Raw genomic sequence first — 24699 nt, forward strand, 5'->3', positions numbered from 1 at the left:
GTAAACTAGTGAGCTGTGGAGGTGCTGTGAGGCAGATGTTGTCATCTTCAGACAGAGCTGCTGCTGAAAGCTTCATGCTGAGATACCACAAAGAGAAGAAGAGTCTTTCCCAAAGTGTCAAACTCTTCCTTTAAGTGCAGAATGTGAGTCAATGTACTTACTGTTACATTTCACCCCTTGCTGTTTTTACAGGTCTTCTCATCGATTGCCTCATTAATCCAATGAACATTCAGGGAGGTGTGTATGCTTCATTATAGAAATAATTAAAAACAATACTTGCTGAACAGTGCACATTTATCACGTGTTGTTTGTATTAAAAAATGCACCAATTGTCTTTGAATCTGCCCCAGTCTCTATCAAATGTCTGTCAGAGGGTCAGAGAGGAGGGGGGGGGTCAGAGGAGGAGGGTGTTTGGGAGACAAAACTCACCCCACATTTGTTCCAGCTCTTTGCAGATTGGTTCAGCAGTCAGTGCAGTTCTAGTAAGTAAAAGGATAAACAACATGCATAAAAAACATACTGTGCACACACTCACACACACATACTCACACACATATACTCACAGGGCATCAATGACAACAGCAAAACCTTAAAAAAAACAATCTGACATCAGGCGGTAACAGTCTCGAGGAGCTTCTTTTTTTTGGTGGGTGGGGGGCGGTACTGTTAGCTGCCCTGTATGTTTATGTGCATGTTCGTGTTCAGGAACCTTGAAAGTCTTGAGGGTCCACAATAAGATGGGTGTCAGAGCAAAGTGTCCATCAACAGCTGCTGAAGAAGAGAAGACTGGAGCTGCTGGCCACAGAGAGGCCTCAGCCTCCTGAGGACACTGTGGGGGCCGAGGGAAGTGAAGCTTGGCTGTCCAACGATTCTTACCTCTGAAGGTAGTGGAGTGAATCACAATATACACAATTTCCAACTGTAAAAACACAACTACTTTTCTTACTTTGCGAATCCAAATCTAGATAGAGAGAGGTCTAAGTACAGAAACCCTACAAGAAGTTGATGAAGTTCAGTTGCGCATTTAGTATTTCCCTGCAATTGCATCAGCGACAGAGCTGATTTATTCTGTGAAGGAACACTTACTCTGGATCTGTTTTCCTTCTTGAAAAGACAGGGTCAGCTCAAACCTTTCTTTTGATTATCCAAGGAAGGTAATAGTACACTAGAGATGACAGTAAAGGCCTTTCCCTCCGCTGTTTCATCTGATAGTTTCCATATGTAACAATATGTACAATGACATCAACTATCAAGGTAAACTTGAAAACTCTAGCAAACAAGCATGAAAAAAAAACAAATAAAAAAGGTGCTATATAATGTACATATATGAACACAGCTGCGATTCTTCCTTGTGAGGAACATTGTGTTTGTAAGTGCCATAGTTCTGAGTCTGTGTGTGATGCCTTCACATCTATCTTACATTATTTTCAGTTCTTTAAAAACGGTTCACCCGCCTGATAAGCCACAACTTCCTGTTAGATGTTTTTGGTTCCTATGTTTGTTTGCCTTCATGTTGCAGAGCCAGTGAAGGCTGTCAGGGAGGAGGACAAAGATGAGGGAGGGTTAAAAGGAGGATGGGTGACTGGAATGATGTAATGCACAGAGGGAGGTCCCAGGATGTGGGAGCCAACGGCGTCTGGTGACTTCTGCTGAGTTTGAAGGAGGAGGAGCTGACTCCTCTGCTGGTTCAGGAGCGACTGGGAGCCTCAGTAACGGTGTGTCTGGTGGGTGTACTGGGAGCTTTGCTGGGATGACGATGAGTATCCCATGGTGCTCTGGGGCTGAGTTGAACCTTGGACGTTGCTTTGGTAACCAAGGCGGGAGCCAGAGTGCTGACGGAAAGATAGAGGGGAGGGTGGAGAGAACACAGCAGTGAGGTCACATATGTGAACATGTAAACTCTGCCTATCTGTGAGCAGGTGTGTACTGTGGGTCTGAGCACGCTCACACAGAGCCGAGCGGCGTGTTAAACTAGTGCTGCCATTAGACATTTGATTCCCCTGTCAATGAATCTATTCATTGTTCATTCATTAACTAAATTCAAGAAGTTGTGCCTCTGATTTTCCTGTTTGTGTGTGAATGAAATGAGATTCAGCAGTTTCCTGCTTTATGTGGACAGAACCAGGCTAGATGTTTCCCCTGCTCCCAGTCTTTATGCTAAGCTAGGCAAATTGTGTCCTTGCTCTCACTCTGTATTTAGTGTACAGATGTAATGGTGGTGTCAATCTTTACAAAATGTCAGACTACTTTAGTGGTGTAGACGAGATGAGAAACCCACACGACAGAAAACCAAAAACTTTCGCTCAGCTTAAAGCTACATATGGTGTTGAAAATAAAGATTTTTTAAAATATATGCAAAGAAGATCACAGCTGACCAAACATCTGGGGGAAACTGTAGTTTTACTGATTACTGATTTTTAAAAATAAGAAAAGTACAAAAAACAACTTTGTTACTGTAAGAAGCGTAAATGTAACTCATTATTTATTACTTCCACTCCTGTGCATTATACAGAGGAGTCTTTATTATTTAGTTGACCCTCACTGAAATAAATATAGAAATGTCCTCACTGTGGGACTAAAGGATTATCTTATAAATGGGGTGGACTGTAAGGTTGATTCAGCATCAACACAAACTAGACAGGACATGTGGCCTTGCTGATAGAGCATACACCACACCATTCACCTCTATCACACATGCTCCATGTCCCTGGCCTCATGTCATCGCACTCTGCACCATTCAGAAGCTCTGTGATAAGACCCGAGACGCAGAAAAAACCGACGCCACAGTAGGAAACAAAGGCTCACAGGCACCTCTGTGATTGACTATCAGGACTATGTGGAATGTACAATCCTTATCAGTTAGCCAACAGGCTGTTGTTGTGTGGTGTGTGAGTGTATGTGTGTATATGTCCTCCTCAACAGACACACACGCAAACACACATAAATTTTTTCAGCTGCATATTCATGCAGCCAATTTTCCTTTTCTGTCACATTCTAAAGATGAGAAGCTTTTCTGCTCTTCATCATTGTAAAGAGTGGTTATCTGAGTGACTGTGGCCTGTCTGTCAGCTCAAACCAGTCGGTCCATGCTCCTCTGACCTCTGACCTCTTTCATCAACACAGAGCTGCTGCTCACTGGATGGTTTGTTTTTGGCTCCATTCCTAGTAAAAACTGTTGTGTGTGAAAATCCAGGAATCATTTATATGATTTGAATAGTTTAATGAAACCAATGGAGATCTAGGGCTCAGAGGAATAAGCTACATCAGTTGTCGATTGGATACATTCTTTGTTGCTTTTGCTCTCCACATGGGATTCAACCACTTCCTTCCCCTTCAAGCTACTGACCTGGTACTCTGACTGTAGCACCCCTGTGCCTGAGGAGGCCCCAGAGGGCCCGATTCGAGGTTTCTTGTTGGGCGGCCCCTGGTCCTGACTGTGTTGTAGACCGCTGCCGGTGGTGGCTCCTGTGGCTCCAGCGGTGCCGTTTGTTTGGGCAGAACTCTGCTGAGAGGGCGCCTGCTGGGCTGTGGTCTGCTGCTGGTTCTGGGCCTGGGTCTGGCCTGTTGTCTGCTGGTGCTGCTGAGTCTGGTTCTGCAGACAAACACACAGGGCAACCAACAGAGGCTCAACAGAAGTGAGGAAGACAGGTAGTCTGATTAAAAACCATAACAGGAGTGAGGGTGAAAAGATGAAGTGAGTGACAGCTGCCTTCTAGAGGGTTCTTCATGTAAATATCAGACAGATCATTTGATTTGATTTGTTGTTGGTTAATTGACTGACAGAGAACCTAAGGAAGTCTGTGCTCCTGTTTTTTTGTGAAATTCTACCATTATTTTATTTTTGCATTAGCAGTAATTAGCAGGTGTCTGGGCTCACCATGACTGGTTTCTTAGCTTAGCTCGTTAACTGGCCAATTAGCCAGAGAATGAATCCACTGATCGATCGATCCAGACGATGCTGATGGACAGGTATGTTTGCCACAGTTATTGCACTGGCATGCACCTATTCTTCATCTATTCTTCCCCATATGCTTTATTTGATAAAAGTTTGGTGGATGTAGTTTTAGCTTTAAACAAGAGAATCCACCTCTGCTGTAACAAAAAAATAAATGATGAGCTGTGCAGTCATTAAAAATAAGATGTGAGTGAATAAGTTGGGATGTAGTATTCTGCCTTTTTTAAGGTTACTTATTATTAATTAAAACATCTGCTATGCTTACTCAGATTATAGCAAATATGCTCTTTTCATTTTAACTTTGTGTTGACTATATAGAATAAAGTTGGAGAAGCTACAGCCTTGTTGAAACACATGCTCTTCCAGCTGTGACATTTGATGTGATGATGCCATCCAGTTGTTTGAAAACAATACAGACTCTCTGGCCAATCAGAACTCAATTCACAAAAAAATAAAGGTCTGACTTACAAACTCCATTGTGTGCAGCTGAATATAAAATCTCTCATTCTGAGCTACTGTGGAAGGTATGAAATGTGAAGGCTTAGTGGAACTGTGAATTCACTTTCTGTGGCCATTCAACAAATGCTGTGACTTCTGTGTGCACACAATGCTGTGTGTGTCCTGTCAGACAGTGAATTTGGATTATTACCTTCTCTGTTTTTTCCTCTGGCTCATCTTCATTGAGAAACTCTCGTTTTGGGTAGGGGATCTGACACCCAGCAAACACACTGGAGACAAAAACACAGGAATCAGTGATTAAAACATCTCTCCATTCACATACTGTAAAACTGGTCCAATATACCAAACAAAACAAAGGAAAAACACGGAGGCAGCTTAAAACGTGAAATACAATTTCCTCAAATCACTTTCTCATTCTGAATCAAGACAAAGGAAAGCCTGTTACAACAGTTCACTAAGGCTCACTCAGTGGTCGGTAAAGGGTCCTCCAGGAAGTACGGGTCCTGCAGTGCCTGCTCTGATGTGATTCTCTTGGTGGGGTCCATGGTTAGGAGTTTCTGGAGCTGAGGACAGAGATCACACTGTGTTACAGGACAGACCAAGACAGTGTTTGGACAGCAACCTCTAAAGGTTACAGAGCTGACTTTCAGTTTTAAGGCCATTTAAGGGTGTTCACATCTGTAGATTGAGTCGACAGTGTAAGACTCAGGACTTCTTACACTTCTACACGAAATCTTAGAATAATGATGATGATAAAAAACATTCAGAAAGAGCAACCAAGGAGTTTTCATGGTCAAACTGTCAAACTGCCCAGGTCAGATACCTGACCTCAGTCACCTTCTAAAACCAGAGAAGATACCAAGTGTCTGCAGACCTCTTCTGTTGGTCAGAGAGTTCAGACAGTGATTGACTACAAAGGATTTGACACTACACTGAATATTAAATATAATGACTACAATGAAACTAAATTTATTTTTATTATTATTTTACCTGTTTTTTTCCTGGTTGAGGTAATATGGAGAATCTGTTTGTGACAGTTCCTTACCTGCACATCCAGCAAGCATGTAGCTCGCTGGATGTGTAAGTAAGGAACTTTTGGGTTAAAGCTGCACCTGGCAACTCTGCATGACTTGTGGCTCTAAATGACAATGAAGAGCAACTGTTCACAGCTGTAACTGTGGCTTTCAGTGCAAAGAAATTATTAATAAACCAATCCAACCAATCTGTCATTTGGAGAAAATAGATCAGTGAACGGTATCTCAGTGGGCGTTTTTACGTAACACAAATTTCGTTCATCACATTTGTCATATACATGTTATATAGACACAACTGTCAGACACTGCTGTGCTCTGTTTAAGGTTTGTTTAAGGTTTTCTACATGTTTACCCACTAAACAATGACACATCACCCTCACATACTTCAGGGTTGTTAGTTATAGTGTAGTATAACAATATACAAATAGTCAAAGTGTGTGTGTGTGTGTGTGTGTGTGTGTGTGTGTGTGTGTGTGTGCACTTACCAACAGGAAAACTTTGCTGTCTGGTTTGACTTTGTGCTTCTCCATGTATTTGATTAAGCTGCTGTTTGCGTACCTGTCAGGTAAGAGAACACAACGATACAGTTAAAAAGCAGTGTGATGGTTTGTCATTATCTGATTGTTGCTCTAGTTTCTGATGATGTTAGATCATCCCAGCTTCGCCTCACGTTGTCCTCCTGAAATCCTTCTGCAGAGTGGGGTACTCTGGCATCTTCCTAATGTCTTCCCAGTCCTTATCTGTGCAACACAAAAGCACACAGCCAAGCTTATGGTTTAACAAAGACAACAACTTTATAGAGTATATTTAAAGTGGCTTCAGAAAGTTTTCAGACCCTCTAATGACAGAGTGAAAATGTGTTTTTAGAAACTTTTGCACATTTATTAAATATCAAGACTTAAAATCTCTCATTTAGAAAAGTACTCTCTGCTATGGTCTGATGTGTCCTGTTTACTTTAATTATCTTTGAGATATGTCTAGACCCTGACTGAAGTCAGGTAAAGGCAAAGTGAATGAATGGGACATAGTTTAGAAACACACCTGTGAACATAAGCTCTCACATGTTTTCTAAAAATGTGTTTTCACTTTGTCATTATGGGTTATGGGTTAAATGTGCAAAAAGTGAAGGGGTCTGAATATTCTCTGCATCTGGTTTTAACAAAGAAATACCCTAATCATGTAAAAATAACAGACCTTTCTCTGATTTTCCTGCTACATGGAGACATATGTAACTTTATTTTGGAGGAAACAATGTTTTCTTGAACTGTTTAGAAAAGTTTAGAAAATGCAGCAACAGTAATAGTGAAAGTGAGATCACTGCACTTTTTCATTTACATCGTGTGGAAGTGACCACACAGCACAATTTGTGCCTGGTTTAGCAGCACTGAGGGACAGCTGATTATCAGATGAGGAACATGATCACTCACACTGACTCAGACACAGAGTCTTGAACAAAACTTCTTTTTACTCTTGACTCTTCATTGGATAATAACAACAGGTGAGCAAAGGTGAGCAGCAGTAAAGATATGCCACCTGACTTTGTTGATCATGCTATTGTGTTAGACTTTAAAGGTGCTCACTGAACCTTTTGACCGTTAATGGACCACTAATGTTTTTATGAGTGAGGCACCAGGAAACACAGCAATGCACCATCGAAGGCAGCAAAGTAGACCAGTGTACATGTATGTAAATAATGTAGGTTTAAAATGTTTAAAAAATCACCTTAGCAAATATTTACCGGGGATGAAATGTGCTCAACATGTCTGTTAACAGATACAACAGATAACAAATGTGCACACACCGACTCTAAACATAACTTTGTTTGACTCTAAGAAACTTCACAGGGCAGCTTTAAGTCAACACTAAGAATAGTGAAACTTTGACTATAATTCATTTACATGACACTTGACACAAGATAAAATCATATCGGTTTAAAAACTATGTGTGATGACAACAAAATACATCAGTCACATTAATTTTATTTGATTTATTTAAAAAAAACTATTATTATTCTTTTTTCATATTATTATTAAATCATTTTGTTCTTTACATTTACATTTGTATATCTGCACAGGCATATCATTTTATGAAATTATATATAATTTGTCATTTTTGCTTTGTATTTCCATTAGCAAAAAGAAGCAGTTTTTTATCCTATTGAATTATACAACCATCTTCTGTAAATGAGTGGGTCTCCCTGCTCACTCATCTTTACATGAAATATTTGATCCAGCAACTGAACAGTTTGAAATGTGAAACCACAATTAAAGATCAGAATTAGAATAGCAGGCTACTGCAGGCTGTGGCTGTGTCTGTGTGTAGATGTAGTTGTGTTCATTTTGTCCAGACCTGCAGGGAAACCCATGACACTGAATATCCTGTCCAGCTGGTCATGATGGAAGGGGTTACTGGTCTTGATGTCTTCTTGGCGACAGTGAAAGATGGGCTCCGACGTTAGCAGCTCCGCAAAGATGCAGCCAATTGCCCAAATATCTGATACATGTACACGCACAAAGACACACACACAAACAGAGTCTGAGGATTCTTGAGGTACATTAGCTACAGCACATTAGTCTTCTTGGAGTTAATGAAAGTTGTATTTTCTGTCTGGTGGAAGATGATTTTATGTTGTACCTTTTTCACCATTTTACATAAAAGTTAGACTCAGTTTTGGAACGACTTTAATTTTTCAGCTTACTCCTGAGATAATTAAGATATCCATCTATCCATCTATTTTCTTCTGCTTATCTGGGGTCAGGTTGCGGTGACAGCAGGCTAAGCAGGGAATTCCAGGCATCCCTCTCTCCAGCAACACTTTCCAGCTCCTCCTCGGGGATTCCAAGGTGTTCCCAGGCCAAATGGGATATATAATCCCTCCAGTGAGTTCTGGGTCTACCCTGGGGCCTCCTCCCAGTTGGACATGCCCAAATCCAAAAGAAGGGAGGCGCCCAGGAGGCATTCTAACCACATGTCCGAACCACCTCCGCTGGCTCCTTTCTACATGAAGGAGCAGCTCTCCTCCGGATATCTGAGCTCCTCATCCTGTCTCTAAGACTCAGCCCAGCCACCCTACGGAGGAAACCCATTTCAGCCGCTTGTATCCGCGGTCGCATTCTTTCGGTCACTACCCACAGGTCATGACAATAGGTGACGGTTGGAACGAAGATCAACTGGTGAATCAAGAGCTCTGCCGTCCGGCTCAGCTCCCTCTTCACCACAATGGTTCAGTGAAAGGTCCACATTACTGCTGATGTTGCACCTATCTGCCTGTTGAGCTCCTGCTCCATCCCGCCCTCATCCATGAAGAAGACTGCAAGGTACTTGGGATTCTTTCACTTGGGACAGTAACTCCCCCCCAACCCTGAGGGAGCAGTCCTATGTTTTCCGTGTGAGAACCGGGGCCTCAGACTCAGAGGTGCTGATTTTCGTCACAGCTGCTTCACACTTGTCTGCAAACTGTCCCAGTGAGCACTGGAGGTCATGCTCTGAAGAAGCCAACAGAACCACATCATCTGCAAAAAGTAAAGATGCAATTCTGAGGTTCCCAAAGCGGACACACTCCTCGCCTCGGCTGTGCCTTGAGATCCTGTCCATGAATATCACATACAGGACCGGAGACAAGGTGCAACCTTGGCGGAGCCCAAAACTCACTGAAAATGTGTTTGACTTTGTGCCAAGGATGCAGACACAGCTCTCACTTTAGTTGTACAGGGACCAAATGGCTCATAACAACGGGCCCACTACTCCATACTCCCGCAGTACCCCCGACAGAGCCCCTCAGGGGACACGGTAATAAGCCTTCTCCAAGTCCACAAAGCACATGTGGACTGGCTAGTCAAACTCCCATGACCCCCTCAGGACTCTCACATGGGTAAAGAGATGGTCCACTGTTCCACAGCCAGGATGGAATCCGCATTGCTCCTCCTCGATGTGAGGTTTGACAATTGGTTGGAACCTCCTTTCCAGCACCCTGGAGTAGATTTTCCCAGGGAGGCTGAGTAGTGTCATACCCCAATAACACTGTGGAACACAATTTTTGTTGAGTTAGGTCTGACAGCTGTTTTTAACTAATTTTTGGGTCCGGAATCCAAAACTGATCTCACTTTTTCTCTATCACGTCAAGTTTTTGAACTATAGGATCCCCGTTTTCTTAAAACATATGAAAAATACTGTACTAAGATGGAATAGTTACAGTTAAGCTTTGAAAACTAAAAAAACAGCATAAAACGAAATAGAACTTAGAACGGTATGCCCATGGTTACAAGGTTAAGAGAAAAGCCAGCACGAATCCTCTTAATTCCTACTATGCTAGCTTTCTGTTTGCAGATATTGATAGTACTGACCAATGTTCCCTCTAAGCTGCGCGCTTGTGTAATCGCGCACTGCTCACACATTCTCAGCACACAAGAAAATCTATACAGCGCATAAAATAAAATTCAACATAAACTGTAAATTAATTAGAGCAATAACATTTTTTTCTGTAACTTTTTGCAGTGTAACACAGTGAGTGACAGATGTCCAGCCAATGATACGATATGGTTCACTTACGCTACGCAGCCAATCATAGCATTGACATTGCTTGCTTAGCTAGCTAACAACAGTGCATTTCATTTTAAGTTGGCCAATTCACTAATATTAAAAGTAAACGAATGGAAATGCTGTAATTTGATTCTTTTAATAAGCCATGTAACTTGCTATGATCCCAGGTGTTGATCAGGTGTGATACTGGTGTGTGGCCACAGCGTGCACATCTGGTGTTGCTCACCATGGTCCTCAGTGTGCTCAGGGAGCTTGTGTATGCCCAGACACATGAAAAATTAGAGGGAACATTGGTACTGACCTATTGGGAGCTGCACACTCCTCTCACCGCACTGTCTCATTGTGACTGCACAAACAAGTTGACACGTAGCTGTTGATGAGTCCAATCGTAATCAGCTGGCAAGTCTTACTACATGTAATCAGTGGAATTTTGCTTATCTGGAGGGTAAGCTGTGGAGAAAAAACTTGACGTGCTAGAAAAAAACTGACTGCAATTTTGGAATCAGCATGCCAATTTTAGTTTTAATCAGCATAAAAATCTAACTCAACAGAAATTTTTTTTCAAATTGTTCCCCAGTGTAATTGAAACACACCCTCTGATCCCCCTTTTTGAAAACGGGAACCACCACCCAAGGCTGCCACTCCATAGGCACTGTACACGACCTCCACACGACAATGACCGCCCGGTACTCATCTGCTGCTTCTGGAGACCCCTGGGCTATCCAGGTTCTAAAGGCCTCCTTCTTCAGCTTGACGGCCTCCCTCACTGCCGGTGTCCACCAGCGGGTTCTTGGGTTGCCACCTTGATAGGGAACCGACAACCTTGAGGCCACAAGGTCCAATGTCATGATTATAACTGATGTCATGATTTCATCCATTGCCATTTCTGAAGCCAAACCTACACCTTTGACTTCTATCTACTGTGCATTCATCCCACCCAGAGATATATTATACAATCACATTTCTCAGAGGATTTGTGCTCACCTCTTAAGTGCAAAAACAAATTTGAGAAATAGCTAGGAAAACGTGATGAGATTTTACTTTTATCTTTCATTCCATGTCCCCACAACCAGACTATGATACCGAGGGTCAGCATCCCCACCTTGGTCTGCTCCCCAGTTTGCATTGCTTCAGACCCCGAATTCCGTCCCTACGGGTGGTGGGTCCACGGGGTAGTGGCCCCATGTAGTTTTTTCAGGCTGAGCCCAACCAGGCCCCATTTGCCAGGGCCTGGCCACAAGAGGCCCGCTGGCGAGTTCCCCTCCCAGGTCTGACTCCAGGAGGAGGCCCCAGTTTCCCTCTCCTGGGTGAGGTGCTACTGCTGTGGTATGGACTCTTCAGTCAGAGTAATGTGAATCGCTCTTAGTCTGGCCCCTCACCTGGGGCACATTTCCCTTGGGAGACCCTACCAGAGGCTATTGCCCCCAACAACACAGCCCCCAGGGTCACCAGAGCACACAAACCCCTCCACCACGTTAAGGTGGCAACTCAAAGATAATTAAGTATTAAGTGTTTCCTCCCCTGGATTCTGCTGCGAAGTGAAATTAGGTCGGTGGAGATTGGCAACTTGAAATAAAATGACACCGCTCTGTCCATTAAATATGAAGCTACAATGAATTTCATTACTCTCAGACAGAGGCAGGCAAACTGTTAGCGAGCTGTTCTCCCCATTTCCAGTCTTTGTACTCAGTTAAACTATAGTCTAATATTTAATGGAAAGATAAAAGACAGAGATCAATCTCTTCACTTCAATTTGAGAAAGCTAATAAGGACATTTCCCCAAATGTCAAACAGTTCATTTAAACACCAGTTTTTCTATTTTTTATATCTGACTCTTTCACACCTCTCACACATTAATAGACTCACAAACACAAAGGAGGTCTGAGACACAATCAGTGCTCAGTGTCTGAACCAGTGTGGCGACAAGCTGACAGTGCTGTCTCATGTTCCAGGAATTATAAATATAGACATGTAGACAGACCTGCTTCATACCAATGACGATTATAGGTCATGTGGGCACTCAGAGCTTGTAAACCAGCAATGTGGATTCCTATTCACATTGAGGCCTTGGAGGGACACACTAAATGACTGATGCTGCTGCTAAAATGACAGCTACTCATCTACTACTGGTTTGGCAATCTCACACACACACACACACACACACACACAGGAGGCCTTTCTTTGTACATACTTTGTACTCACCGATAGCTTTGGTGTAGTGCCGGGCCCCCAGCAGAAGCTCAGGGGCCCTATACCAGAACGTCACCACCACAGGGTCGAGGTCCGCCAGCGGCTTGAGGGGAGAGTTGAAGAGTCTGGCAAAGCCCATATCAGCTAGACCGAATAGGAAGAGAGGATGGATGTGGTTAACACAGACACCATCAGGCTGGTTGGCCTCAGACCTGGAGTGTAGATGGTTGTAGTTTGGTTTCACAGCGTCTCAAGCTGAGTTAATTGTACAATAGTAAAGATGCAAATACAACTTTATCAATCTCTATCAAGGAAACTGCTTTACAACAGTCCAGAGGTTTACAGAGATTTTTTATTTCTACACATATTCATTTTTGCTTATACCAATAATATAACCAATGGCATAATTTCATCCACTGCCATTTCTGAAGCCAAACCTACATCTTTGACTTCTAGCTACTGTGCATTCATCCCACCCAGAGATATATCATCAGAGAAATCAGAGAAGAACATGTCTCAGAGGATTTGTGCTCACCTCTAAAGTGCAAAAACAAATTTGAGAAATAGCTTTTAGGAGAAGACAAGATTTTACTTTTATCTTTCATTCATCTATCAGTCAAGAAATTACAGCTCAAAACTTCATTATGAAATCCGTCATGGGGGTAAGAGTGAGTCCTCCAAATGAAGCTAAATTCAACCTTCATTTAAATCTTACACCAGAGACACACTGGATGCATGGCGTGTGCATCGTGGCTGCTGTTGCTGATCTGCTGTGGAAAAACAGGTGTGTGTATTCATACCAGCTGCGTGTCAGCTGTGTTGCTGCTACTGCCAGCTCTATGTGTTTACATAGACTTTGCAGGATACTTTAATGTTGGGATTTCTCTTCATTTTTAATTAATTTCTTTTTTATTTTTGACAGAAAATGTCTCTAAAATGCCTCTGTCTCCACATGCAGCTGCTAAAATGGATAAAAAAGGTGGAAGGTGTTTTGTGTGACGTTGCTGGTATGATGTCAAAATGACATCAACAGGTCTTTTCTCTGTCTATATTTGCTTAAAGATGCACACCACATATGAAAAATAGGCGAGACGCCAAACTTCCACATCACTCCACACCGAAAACCAAGATGTTCTGCAGCCGCCACGCACATTGGACGCATCCAGTGTGTCTCTGGCCTTAAATTTCTTTTTGAAGTTTCCTTTGTGAAAAGAGATCAAACCAGTCAGACAGATGAACATGAGCATATTGAAATCTCAATAATATATACATCAATACAAGACCCTTGGCTGTTGTTACTTAATGGTGCCCAGTTTAATGAGTTAAATGTCTCTTGAACGATGGACTTCCTCTTGCTGGACCAGCCCTGTGCAGTAACAGTCTCTCAGTGAGACTAGAGAGAGACACTCATCAGCACCAGTTGTAGAGGGTCTGGTTGCAGCTCGTACTATTAGTAGGTGCACAGAGTTTAAAAATAGACTCCTGCAATATTACCCTTCGACAGTCCTCTGGCCAGCTGGCTTATGCAACAGTACTGATGTGAGCTCCCTGTCGACCTCTCAGAGAGAGGGTTAAACGTTGCAGCTATCGGACACTCAAACAAGTCAAAAGCCTCATTGATCCACTGTCATGATGATGGCAGTATCTACAGTATAACTTGTCTCATTTACATATCTGAATCAGCACTTTACAGAAACATTTTTTCAATCTGCCTTACCAATTTTGACCCTTCCTCGTTCAGGACCTTCCCCCATCACCAGGATGTTCGCTGGTTTCTGGAGGAGACAGAGAAATATTAGATTATAACACAGCTCACTTTAATGTAGAGGTCCCATGAATGTATCCATTTCCAGTCACATCGGACAATCATTTTAGTAACACACTTTTATAAGTGATTCTCTTTTGTATGTGCTACACATGTTCAGTGACCTGTTCTTACTCTCCTCTTGGTTATTGAACCACACAACCACATGACCAGGTCAGTCAGCTGTTTTGAGAGAGTGCACTTAAAACTCTCCCGCAGCAGCCCACACAGGAAACGGGGTCAAACACTCACACACCTGCTTGTGTTTGTCTGGTTTTGGGTGAGAAACTTGTACTAAACAAAAATAAGCTTGTGTGAGTAAAAGTTGGTTAACCCACTGACCTAGATCAAAGGGAGACAGCATCATTAACAAAGGCTCTGATAAAATACAGTCCGATCTGTTCTATGGAAAATGTCTATCAGGAAGTATAAAGCTGCAGCATTGTTTTTGGCAGGAGAGTGGAACAAGATGGAGTCTCTAGGGGATGAGAGGCTGATGAGAGCAGTGATCCCAAAACAATCAACTTCATGACAATAAAGCCCCGCTACTCGAGGTGGAAATCATTTCCTGTGAGTGAGTCACTAACAGTGACCGCTCTCACATTACATAGTAGTCATATGAACCTGGATCACAATAACAGACTCTTCTGCTGCTAAAACTCTTCATTGTGTTCACCAGCTGCTTGCTAACGCTGTCCGGGCAGAAAACACACAGGGGGTTTATTTACTGAGAACAGCTGAGGTTAGAATCAGTTTGATACAAGACCTGAACCAAAAATGTAAAGCTGCAGGTTGATGAGCTGAAAGATACCAAACTGCTCTGTGGAGCTGAAGAGTTGGTGATAATTTCTCCATTCTCCATTACGTGTAGAATAATAACACTAATCAGTGCAGCTCTAGGCCACTTTGAAACAGTGCAACAAGGGGAAAACACATATTGTCACCTCATGAAGTTGTTTGGGAAAACAAACATTTTGCTATACACACATCCAGCAGACATACATTAACATTAGCATTCAATTAGGGTCATGCTTCTAGCGATGTGACTAATGTCAGTCCAATATTTACTATTGTATTTCACTTACATTTGCTTTACATCCTTCCCTGAGGGAAACATCTTACTGTTTAACCATTAAAATGCCTCAATGCTTCAATATGTTCAAAAGCTGGTCACTAACTAGCAGATATTGGGTGTAACAGAGGATTTTGGCTGAAAAGCTCAACTGAAAACAGCTTAAACTATGTCCATGGCAGCGGTGTTACCAGGCTCTAAAACAGTATAATGTGAGGTTGCAGAGGTGGGTGATAATTTTAGATTTTCACATCACACATAGCACTCTGACAGTTTAGTAATTTCCTGACCTTGAAATTCACTTTGCACATCCCTGTGATAGTTGTGGATAATTTGGTGTAAATTGGTGAAAATTCTGGTCTCAGAACTTCCTCTGTTTCGACGCAGCATCAATCTACTGCCACTTGGTGATTTTATCAACAAATCTGCAGCAACGACACAATAATTAATGCTTAAAATATAAATAAACCATTTTAACCAATCACTCCGCAACCAGATGCCTTTAAATGAGCATAAAAACATGAATGTTGTGTTTAACGAAATCGATAATGAATCAGTCTGCATTTATATTTACATTAGGATTAGTGATACCTACCGTATCTGTTGTCCACAGCTGCTTTACACTGTATGTGAAAGCTTTTCCTTTAGTACATTAAATACCTTCAGCCATCTGAAGGCAGCAGACACAGATGTTGATCTGCAGCCTCTGACTGGTGAAGTGCAGCACCACTGCACTGGTGTGCAGCTCTGTCTGCTTTTATAAAATTATGCACAAATGACATGAGGCTGCCACAAAGTAACCAGACACATCAGCCTGATCCGTAATGACCCTGTATCCTGTTTCAGTTTGATGTGACCATTTGTGACTTGAGATAGAGTAGAAACAAAACTGAAACGATTGGCCATGTACACAGCTTCATCAACATTTTGCTATCATCACTGTTCAGATGTGAGGAGCAGTGTGTTCAGATCATGCTGCTCTGCAACATATAGACAACATTTCCTAGAGAGGCCTCTTTGGATTTGCTGAGCTGTTGTTATCATGTGTCACTGTGAAATGAGAACCAGGGATGTGAGTAAGCATGAATTTATTAATCACCACAACCTTCAGTTTATACTCCACTTCTGCTTGACCTTTTACACTTTGTAACTACGGAGGGGTCCAAAGGTCAAAGACCACTTTTCCAAGAAAAAGTGTTTTTTGCACTTGTTGCTGTGATCATGGTTAAAATAGGATCCACACTCATTTGATCCATTGTTGTGATAAAGAATATAGATCAGTCAGTGTGGGGAGGGGCATAGTTGCAGTAGAGAGAGAGTGATGTGAGTTGATTGATCAGGTGTTATCTAATCAACTACCACACACACACACACACACACACACATACACACACACACACACACACACACACACACACACACACAAACACAGAGGAGAGGACTCATCAGAGACTGTAGAGAGCATGAGAGAGACGGGACTGTGTGCACCAGAAGAGGTGGGCAGCCAAGGACACATGGGGGAGAAGTGAAATTTGTGTTGGGAGTGTGTGTGTGTGCAGTCGGCCCAATAAAAGACATTGTTAAAGCAAATTGTCTGGTTGGTGTTTGTGCTGGAGGATCTCACGGTGACAGTGAGACCCGCTACAATGAGCTTTAAGAATCAGCTTTAAGAAAGCTTTAAGACTTTCACCACAGACACACACACACACACACACATCAGCACTGAAGTGTAACTACACTCCAATCCATAATTACACTTCCTCAATATAATGTTGGGTTATGTGCACTTATGTGCCCTGTGATATCAGACAAAGACACTGGCCATGTTTTTATAGTTAAACGTAGCCCTCTCTTACCACAGGATGCAGTATCTGCTTGTCATCACACAGCCTGTCGATTCTCCCTGGGTGTCTGTGTGAATGTGAACCCTCTGGCTCAGCAGACTCAGATTTCAGTGGCAAACACATCTTGTTGCTATAGAAACAGCACCACTAATGAGGTCTATTATTCACGGCCACAACAAGACACGCAGCAATCGGCAAACACAAAGGCAGGCGTGTCCTTTAAAAGGCCTAACCGGTTCAGGCTCCCAGTTCTTCCTTTAAATTATAAGCAGGACTCTGTGAATTAATATGGCCAGCCTGAACATATTCATCTTGGCTGTTTGAAAAACAGTTATTACCTCTGGAGTGTTCTGTAAAAGACCCGAGTGAATGTCAGGGCCTCTAAAAATGCTAAATGAGCAAGCAACATGTTTCTGATGAAATAAAAGACACGTATAACACAAATAGAAGTGGAGCTGGTGGGAGTCATGGGAAAATATGGCTGAATATTTTCTGTTGCTGCAGCAAAATATAGTGTGTTTAAGATATGCTCCAGTGTAATTCAAAAGTATGTACTAAACTGTGCTTCACCATCTGAAACTCAGTGAAACAATCACTTATAGTTGGTCGGTTCCAGAAATGGTGTGTTTGTCTGTTCAGCTCATGTGGGCCAGTGGGAAAGCTGTCATCTGAACTCTGGTCTGGGCTTGAAAACTGGATTGCAGCCACTCGGCACAATTGTAATCCAACTCTGGTGCTGTTTGTTTGTGGTGTGAAAGCAAATCAGAACAATCACAGCATTGTGTAGCTGTAGACATACTGCTGCTATATTTATACAATTCACCTGCTGATTGTGAATTGTCAAGGAAGAATCTATATATTGAAGTATGTACAGTATTTATGGGAGACAGTATGTTAGTGAGCTGGCTGGGGTCTTCATGCAGTGCTCTGATGACACACATGCAGCTGTATCTGTATCTTCTGTTTGTTTCAGGTCGTCTAATATCGCTAACCCTAACCCTACTGACAGCTGAACCTTTACGTTTCTTCCTGCTGATTTCAGGACTCAAAGCTCCACACTTTGTCTTATTTTTATTCTTGGGTAATATTTTTGTGAATGAAACTTGCCCACACACAGAGTGGAGTAAGTTTTACAAGAGCTTTACTGCAGGTTTGTGCAGTCAACAGAGTTCGGTGAATCCTACTTGGAAACAAACTTTCAGGTTAAGAAGACAGAAATGTTGTTGCGGGAAGCCTGATGAGTTTCCTGTCTGTCCATTTCACTTAATAATTATTCCTCTTGTTTCATTTGTGACAAGTGTGAACAGAAAAAAGACGAGAACTGAATTGTTTTCCAGAACCATGTGAGAGAGAAAGTACACCCACAACTTCAGTCTCTAAAGCGAAATATTTCTAGTTACTATCAGATAAAGTAAACCACACAGTTCATAGAATGAAAATAAATATAATATTGTTCAATGTTTTGTAATTGAATAATAAAAAATTGAAGTGAATGTTTGATTCTTAATCTTCTGAAAGTCACAGTTTACTCCACTGGCCCCTCTGTCCCATCAGCAGCAACATCTGTGCTGTGCTGCTGCAGCCTCTGACAGCCAGGCAGTTACTAATGTGAGTTTACACTACGGTACATATACAATAGGTTAGTCTGGATTTACTGCAACAACAGATCACCTTCAGTAACCCCTCCCCCCAACAGTGATTGTACAATCCACTGAGGTGCATGCTCTCTGCTTTGGCCTGCAGAGCTGCTAAGTCAGCATCTTGACACAGTGACACATGCAGGGTGGTGGGCTCAGCACTAGTTAGAGGCTGTTACATAATCCTTGCAGGGGTGTAGGGGTGGGAGGAGAGTGGGGGAGGCCCACCTCTGGTGTGTGGGTGGTGGGAGGGGAAGGGAAGAAGGAGTGGAGCAGTGGCAGGACAAGTGGGGGATGAGCGCTTTGCAGTGGCACAATGCAAAGCACAAGCCTGAGATGCAGAACATGCTACACACCAGCACAAACATGCAGTTATGTAACAGCAGGGTCGCTGGGGCACCTTCCCCTACAGCTAAACAGATCACAGCGGATTACATGTCTGTCTTCTTGCTCCTCCTCCTGTATGTTGACTTATACATTTCCAAAGCAATAAGAGGCCTTTGGCACATTTTTTCATCGAGCAGTGACATGTTTAAAAGAAACAGCACTCTGCTTTTCACTTGTTATTACTTATATCCACAAAGAGAGCTGAAAAAAGGCCATGACACCTGCACAAAGATGGTAATCTAACCGACAACAAGAACCAAAAAGAGGAGAATTTGGATGGGTCTGTGGTGTGGTCACAATGGCAGGAAGCCCTGGCAACAAGGCAGCCAAGTCACAGCACTAACTGCAATACATCAGTGTAGAGTCAGAGTCTGACAATGGAGAATTTCGTCCAGCTGCCATGAAAATAGTTACAAAGGGCCGGAAGAGTTGGTGCACAGATAAGAATGGTGTGACCTTCAGGGAACAAAACAACCTCCAAGCTCCTGTGGGAGAGTTGGTGTTGTTGTAAATGGGGGGCAGGACTGTTCCCTTTTACTGCTGCATTAAATATTCCACACATGACTTAATTCACAAAAAGGCTACAACATGTTGTCCACGTGGTCTCACTGTGACACTGCCATGACTTACTCGGACACTTGAACTAAGTGATTGTTAATGTTACCAGTAACATCTGTGCTTTTGATTGCAGCAATATCTATTTTTGGCTGCACTGCAATGGTGGAGCCAGCCCCAAAAACGGGTCTGTTGCTGACTGACTGCGTGATCAAATTACACCATTGGTCAGCCAAACGCCACTGACTGAGTGATAAGCTTACACCATTGGTCAGCTGGCTGCGTGCTGCAGTTTCCCCGTTGGTGGTTTTCACAGTTTTTAAATGATTTGATGCAAACAGACAGTGCTGCTGGTGTAGCACCTCTGTTGCTGTTTACTTTTCAGATGCCTTTACTAACTTTTTTTTTTTTCAGAAAAGAGCAAGCAACAAATCTACTGACTTTTTGGACAAACCCACTTTCCAGAGAGGAGAGTATTACCCTGCAAGTTTGGGCTCTACCTCTACAGACACACCCCTTTATGCTGGCCACACGCCAGCTGATGTAAAGGTGCTTCTAACTTCCCGTGTGTGTGATCATTGACCGCTGGTTAATATGTTGTTTGACACGAGTTTCAGTCACTATTTCACACTATATTACTGAAAAACATGTAAATGAGAAGAGCTTTATTGTGAATTGTGACAGCAGGCTGAGTGTAAACAGCCTCTGACCTGGTCTTACTTGATACAGATGCTTATATTGAGAGGATTTATGAGCAAACCTGACCAGGCTGGTAGCTGGTGCTTTCCACTGCACAGCACAGCAAGTTAACAGAAGCTATTTCCCTAAATGACGTGTTCACAGTAGAGCCTGTCATCTAACAGCCCACTGTGGTTCACTCTGCTTGTACTGGTCCTATGGAGCATGTTTGGCAACAAATAGTGGTTAAAACCTTTTTCATTGAGGATGGAAAACAAGTCTACAGTAATGAATTAAGCAAGCTGGCTGTCTGACACTGGCACATTTACACAAACAACCCACCAACACACTGTCTCAGTTGTAGTGTATAGATATGTAACACATCCCGACAGCCTGCACATACAAAACAATGTATAACTGATGTCACCATCTACAGCAGCAAAGAGAGCAGACCTCTGTAAATGATGTTTTAATAACTTCTCAGGCCTTTTATTACGGGAACTTAATACAATGATTTTTTTAATGACTTTTCCAGATCTCTAGATGGTCTTTTCACTGAGAAGTAGCAACAGCTCACACAGATTCAGTCTGAATCAAGATCTAAGCACAGATAGACTTTTAAAAACAGAATTGTCTGTCTGGTCAACAGCCAAGACACACGTCAAGCCGTGAGACCAGGGCTTGATGTGGCCCAAGGAAAAACAATAAATGGTCTCAAACTGGACTCAAACCAGGGCTGTGGTTGTAATGGGTCCCACACCAGCCAGTCACCTGGATGCCCCCAACCTTTCACAGTAATGGTGGAGGGATGTCCCGGTGAATGGCAGCGATGCCTGGATTTGTCTACAGTAAAAACAGAGGCAGGAACCATAACATGACTGTTTGTTTAAAAACACTTTCAATCAGTTTGTATTTGAGCTTCTCCTCAGTGATGCTCAGACTTTTCCATATCAACCCAGCATGAAGCCGTTTTCTTCTTTGGTAAACCTCAGCTTTCCTTTTCAAATTCCTGTTGTTTCAGTGGGTGATTCCACTTTGGTTCGGACAAAAATATCTCAACGGCTACTTGGACGGATTGGCACTAAATCTGGTACAGACATTTATGATTCCCTGACGATGAGCTCTGACAGTGATTTTCTCCTCAGCCTCAGGTGTACTGTCATTTTAGCACAACAATAGGTCTAAATCACAAATGCAATGGAATCAAAACAGTTCAGAGTTCAGTCCTTGACAACTGACACTGGCAAAGAGAAAAAGATTGAATGCTCTGTGGATTGTTCCAAATCACCAGAGAGAGACAGAGTGTGAAAGACAGAGCATGCTCCCTGATCCTTGCAGCTTTACATAATGTGATACTGGCCACCACATGACCACTGAGGATTGCCAGGGATTACGCAAGAGTGGACAACCCTGTAAATAGATAGACGCCTGAACTGTTACTGCTCTACCCTCTGACTTCTGAACCCAATTTATCCACTAAGACGTGCACTCAGAGAACTCAACCCACAGCTTCGCTAACTTTCACACAGGCTGGAAAATGATTATTATCTGAAAACAGCCTCTCTTTGGATCATCTGATGTCAAAGCAGCGATGGTAGTAATCAAATTAATCCACTGTGTTGTGTTTTGTTAATTATACTCTTCCCTCCACAAATGTTCCTCGGTAGGGAGTGACAGATGAAGTGAGAAAACAAATACAAGCAGAGCAGCAACACATACAGATGGGCTGTGGGAGTTTACAGTTCACACAGTTCTTAATCTGACATGAGAAAGATCTATTTTCTAAGAAGGCGCATGGAGTCACATTAACTCACTTCTAATCTGGACCACAAGGATCTTAAAGGTCTGACACAACAGCCACAAAGCACAGTTTGTCAGGGCAATAATGAAAATATTCATTTAAAACTGTTCACTTAATAATTGCAAGTATTTGCAAGTATTTGGATACAAATAGCAGTTTGACCTGAGCCAGCATTACCAAAGTGTAAATCCTAAACTACCCAGTTCAACCATGGAGCGCTTTAGGGTTCGGTCCTTGATGCATTACCTATATCCAAGATATGCTCCCTCTAGGGCTGCAGCTATCAATTATTTGAGTATTTGAGTATTCTACCGATCATTCCATAGATTAATCGAGTAACCGAAAAAAAAATGTGTATGTATACACACACACACACACACACACACACACACATATATATATATATATATATATATAATATAGAAAATATAGAAAAGAGAAAAGAACACAGGTCTCTTAATATGAACAACTAATTGGTTTCCTTCAAGAAAAATCAACATTTTCATAGCTTGAACTGCTACAATATTATCCATCAAAATGAAAGTGTGTGTGCTCTGTGGTCATGTGACATCAGAAAGGTAAACTCGTCTGGCAATGTAGAAGGACACAATCATGTTTTTAGTGGGTTCACTCATGTTTAAAATAAACAATTATCGACAATGGTTAATAATTAAAATTCAAACAGTAATACTAACTATCTGGCATTTTTACTGTGCTTTTTTTTTTTTTTACTCTAGCATGAAACCAGTAACTGTTTCATCTCTAATGGTGACCACTGAGCTGTCATATGGATTAAATGAAGCTTCGATGCAAAGAATTTGCCTCATTTTATGAATCAAGTTAATCAAGTTTCTCGAGGAATCGTTTCAGCCCTAGCTCCCTCTAGAGCAAACAAAAGCACCGTATCAGCCTCAGTTTCTATGCAGATGACTTAACTCCAACACAGTGCAATTAAGAAAACTAGAATCCTGACTCATAAACGTTAAAAACTAAGAAAAATCTGAAGCTATTATAGGTCCATTCTCATCCACTGACCACATTCACAACTTAACTTAAATCTTAAATCTGGATCAGTACAACCTGTTCAAGTGTCAACTGGTCCAGAATTACATAGCAATACCTCCAACAAAAGGACAAACAAGACCCCAGTCTTAGTATCTCCACACTGAAGACCTGTATGTTTTAACTTTTAATTGGTCGCTGTCTGTATCTCTGGCCTGGACAGGACAGGAGCTCTGGTAGGGGTCTTTTAGTAGTTCCAAAGTCAGGACTAAAACCAAGATTAGACTGGACCTTTGGTAAGGGCCCCTTGGCTCTGGACTGAGCTGCTGGAGATCAGGCAGATCAGCTCTGTTTCTACATTGAAATAGTTCTTTAAAACACATTACAACTGCATTCACTGCATTTTATTTCATGTCACTTTTATCTGGTATATCTTGTTTTATGTCTTTGTAAAGCAGCATGTAACTGTTCTATATAAGTAAAGTTATTATCTTACCAGGACAGATTGCACACTAAAACGTAAATCAAACAATTAAACATGGTAGTGGGTTATGTGGGGTCATGAATTTAGGAATGAATCTACTGAAATATAATGGAAGTATCAGACATTTATACCAAGTGTGACTCAGACACTAAAGTTTCCTAGTGTCCAGGATTTGTAGCCATTTAGAAATGATGCAATGTTTAGCAAGATATTCTTTCCACTGAGTTTATGTTGCTGCAACCAAACACTAAATGGCTACACTGCACTCCATCCTGCAATCTGCTGCTCCACCACTGACTCTACACCTTTCCATCTTTGTGTAAAACAAGACTAATTAGTTTTTTAATATGGTAAATTAAACCAGAATCTAATGACTGCATTGCTTCTCATGAGCTACTTTCTGAGCTGTTTGTAGTGCAGCTTCCTACCTTCAACAACAGTGGAGTGTTGCTGTAGTTTAACTACTGGATTGTGGTTACACTTTAAAATAACTTCCTCAACACTGCTTTTATGAACTCGTCTGATGCCTTTGCCACAGCAGTCAAAATTGGAACAGCTTTAAAACTGCTCACTTTGGCTAACATAAAACTCATTCTTTTAAAAAACTGATAAAATGTCAGTTTTTTGTGAATTTACTCACACTATCATCAATTCTGGAAAAAAAACTAGACATTAGCAGAGGAAATCAAAGGAACAAGTAAGACAGAAAAACATGGTGTGTGATATTTTTTTTCCAGACAGGAGCTGATAAACTGTGAGCTCACCCTTGTCATCTAGCTTCGTCAACCAAGACTGTAGAGATCAGTCAGTGAATGCAAGACTTCATTTAGTTTCAAGTATTTTTGTGTGCACACACAACAATTTTTATGTAGTTCCTGCCATTCTGGCATTTGAGCTGCAACTTTAAGGCACACAATAAGAAGCCCTGTGTGTTGTGGCTCCAGTGTGACTCAGCTACAGAGAATGAAATCTCCCACTAACCAAAGCACTGTGGGAAAACAGAGGTGGGGAAAATCTCACAGGAACCACCAGTGTGTTGTAGCCAGGTTAAAGGTTAGACAAGAATCAGACAACATTCAGAGTTCAGGACATTCTGCTCCTCAGGCATCACAATCACGCTTCTCCAGACAATCAAACATCATAATAACATACCACACCGAGTCATAACAACACCCACCCAGAGATAAACTAGCTGTGCTGGTTGGAATGGTTTGGTGTGGCAGAGAGAGACAAGATGCACCTGAACAGAATAATATCT

General features: G+C 42.0%; 1 protein-coding gene across 2 annotated transcripts in view; it reads right to left on the bottom strand.

Annotated features, from left to right (window-relative positions):
* Nucleotides 1-275: 275 nt before the first annotated feature.
* The window catches only part of cdk19 (cyclin dependent kinase 19), a 61088-nt gene continuing 36664 nt past the window's right edge, over nucleotides 276-24699 (bottom strand). Inside the window, exons 5-13 of one of the 2 annotated variants that reach the window (XM_071478425.1) lie at nucleotides 13895-13952; nucleotides 12190-12321; nucleotides 7798-7941; nucleotides 6119-6188; nucleotides 5934-6006; nucleotides 4880-4977; nucleotides 4605-4683; nucleotides 3347-3592; nucleotides 276-1832 (exon numbers count right to left, since the gene is read on the bottom strand). In XM_071478425.1, the coding sequence (XP_071334526.1) occupies nucleotides 1707-1832; nucleotides 3347-3592; nucleotides 4605-4683; nucleotides 4880-4977; nucleotides 5934-6006; nucleotides 6119-6188; nucleotides 7798-7941; nucleotides 12190-12321; nucleotides 13895-13952 (1026 nt within the window). In that variant the 3' untranslated portion in view covers nucleotides 276-1706. The remainder of the gene's footprint in view (nucleotides 1833-3346; nucleotides 3593-4604; nucleotides 4684-4879; nucleotides 4978-5933; nucleotides 6007-6118; nucleotides 6189-7797; nucleotides 7942-12189; nucleotides 12322-13894; nucleotides 13953-24699) is intronic. The other variant, XM_071478426.1, reaches the window with a different exon arrangement.

Source organism: Trachinotus anak, unplaced genomic scaffold (assembly GCF_046630095.1).
Source record: "Trachinotus anak isolate AG129_WGS33_773 ecotype Australia unplaced genomic scaffold, CSIRO_AGI_Tana_v1 ptg000005l, whole genome shotgun sequence".
Lineage (NCBI taxonomy): Eukaryota > Metazoa > Chordata > Actinopteri > Carangiformes > Carangidae > Trachinotus > Trachinotus anak.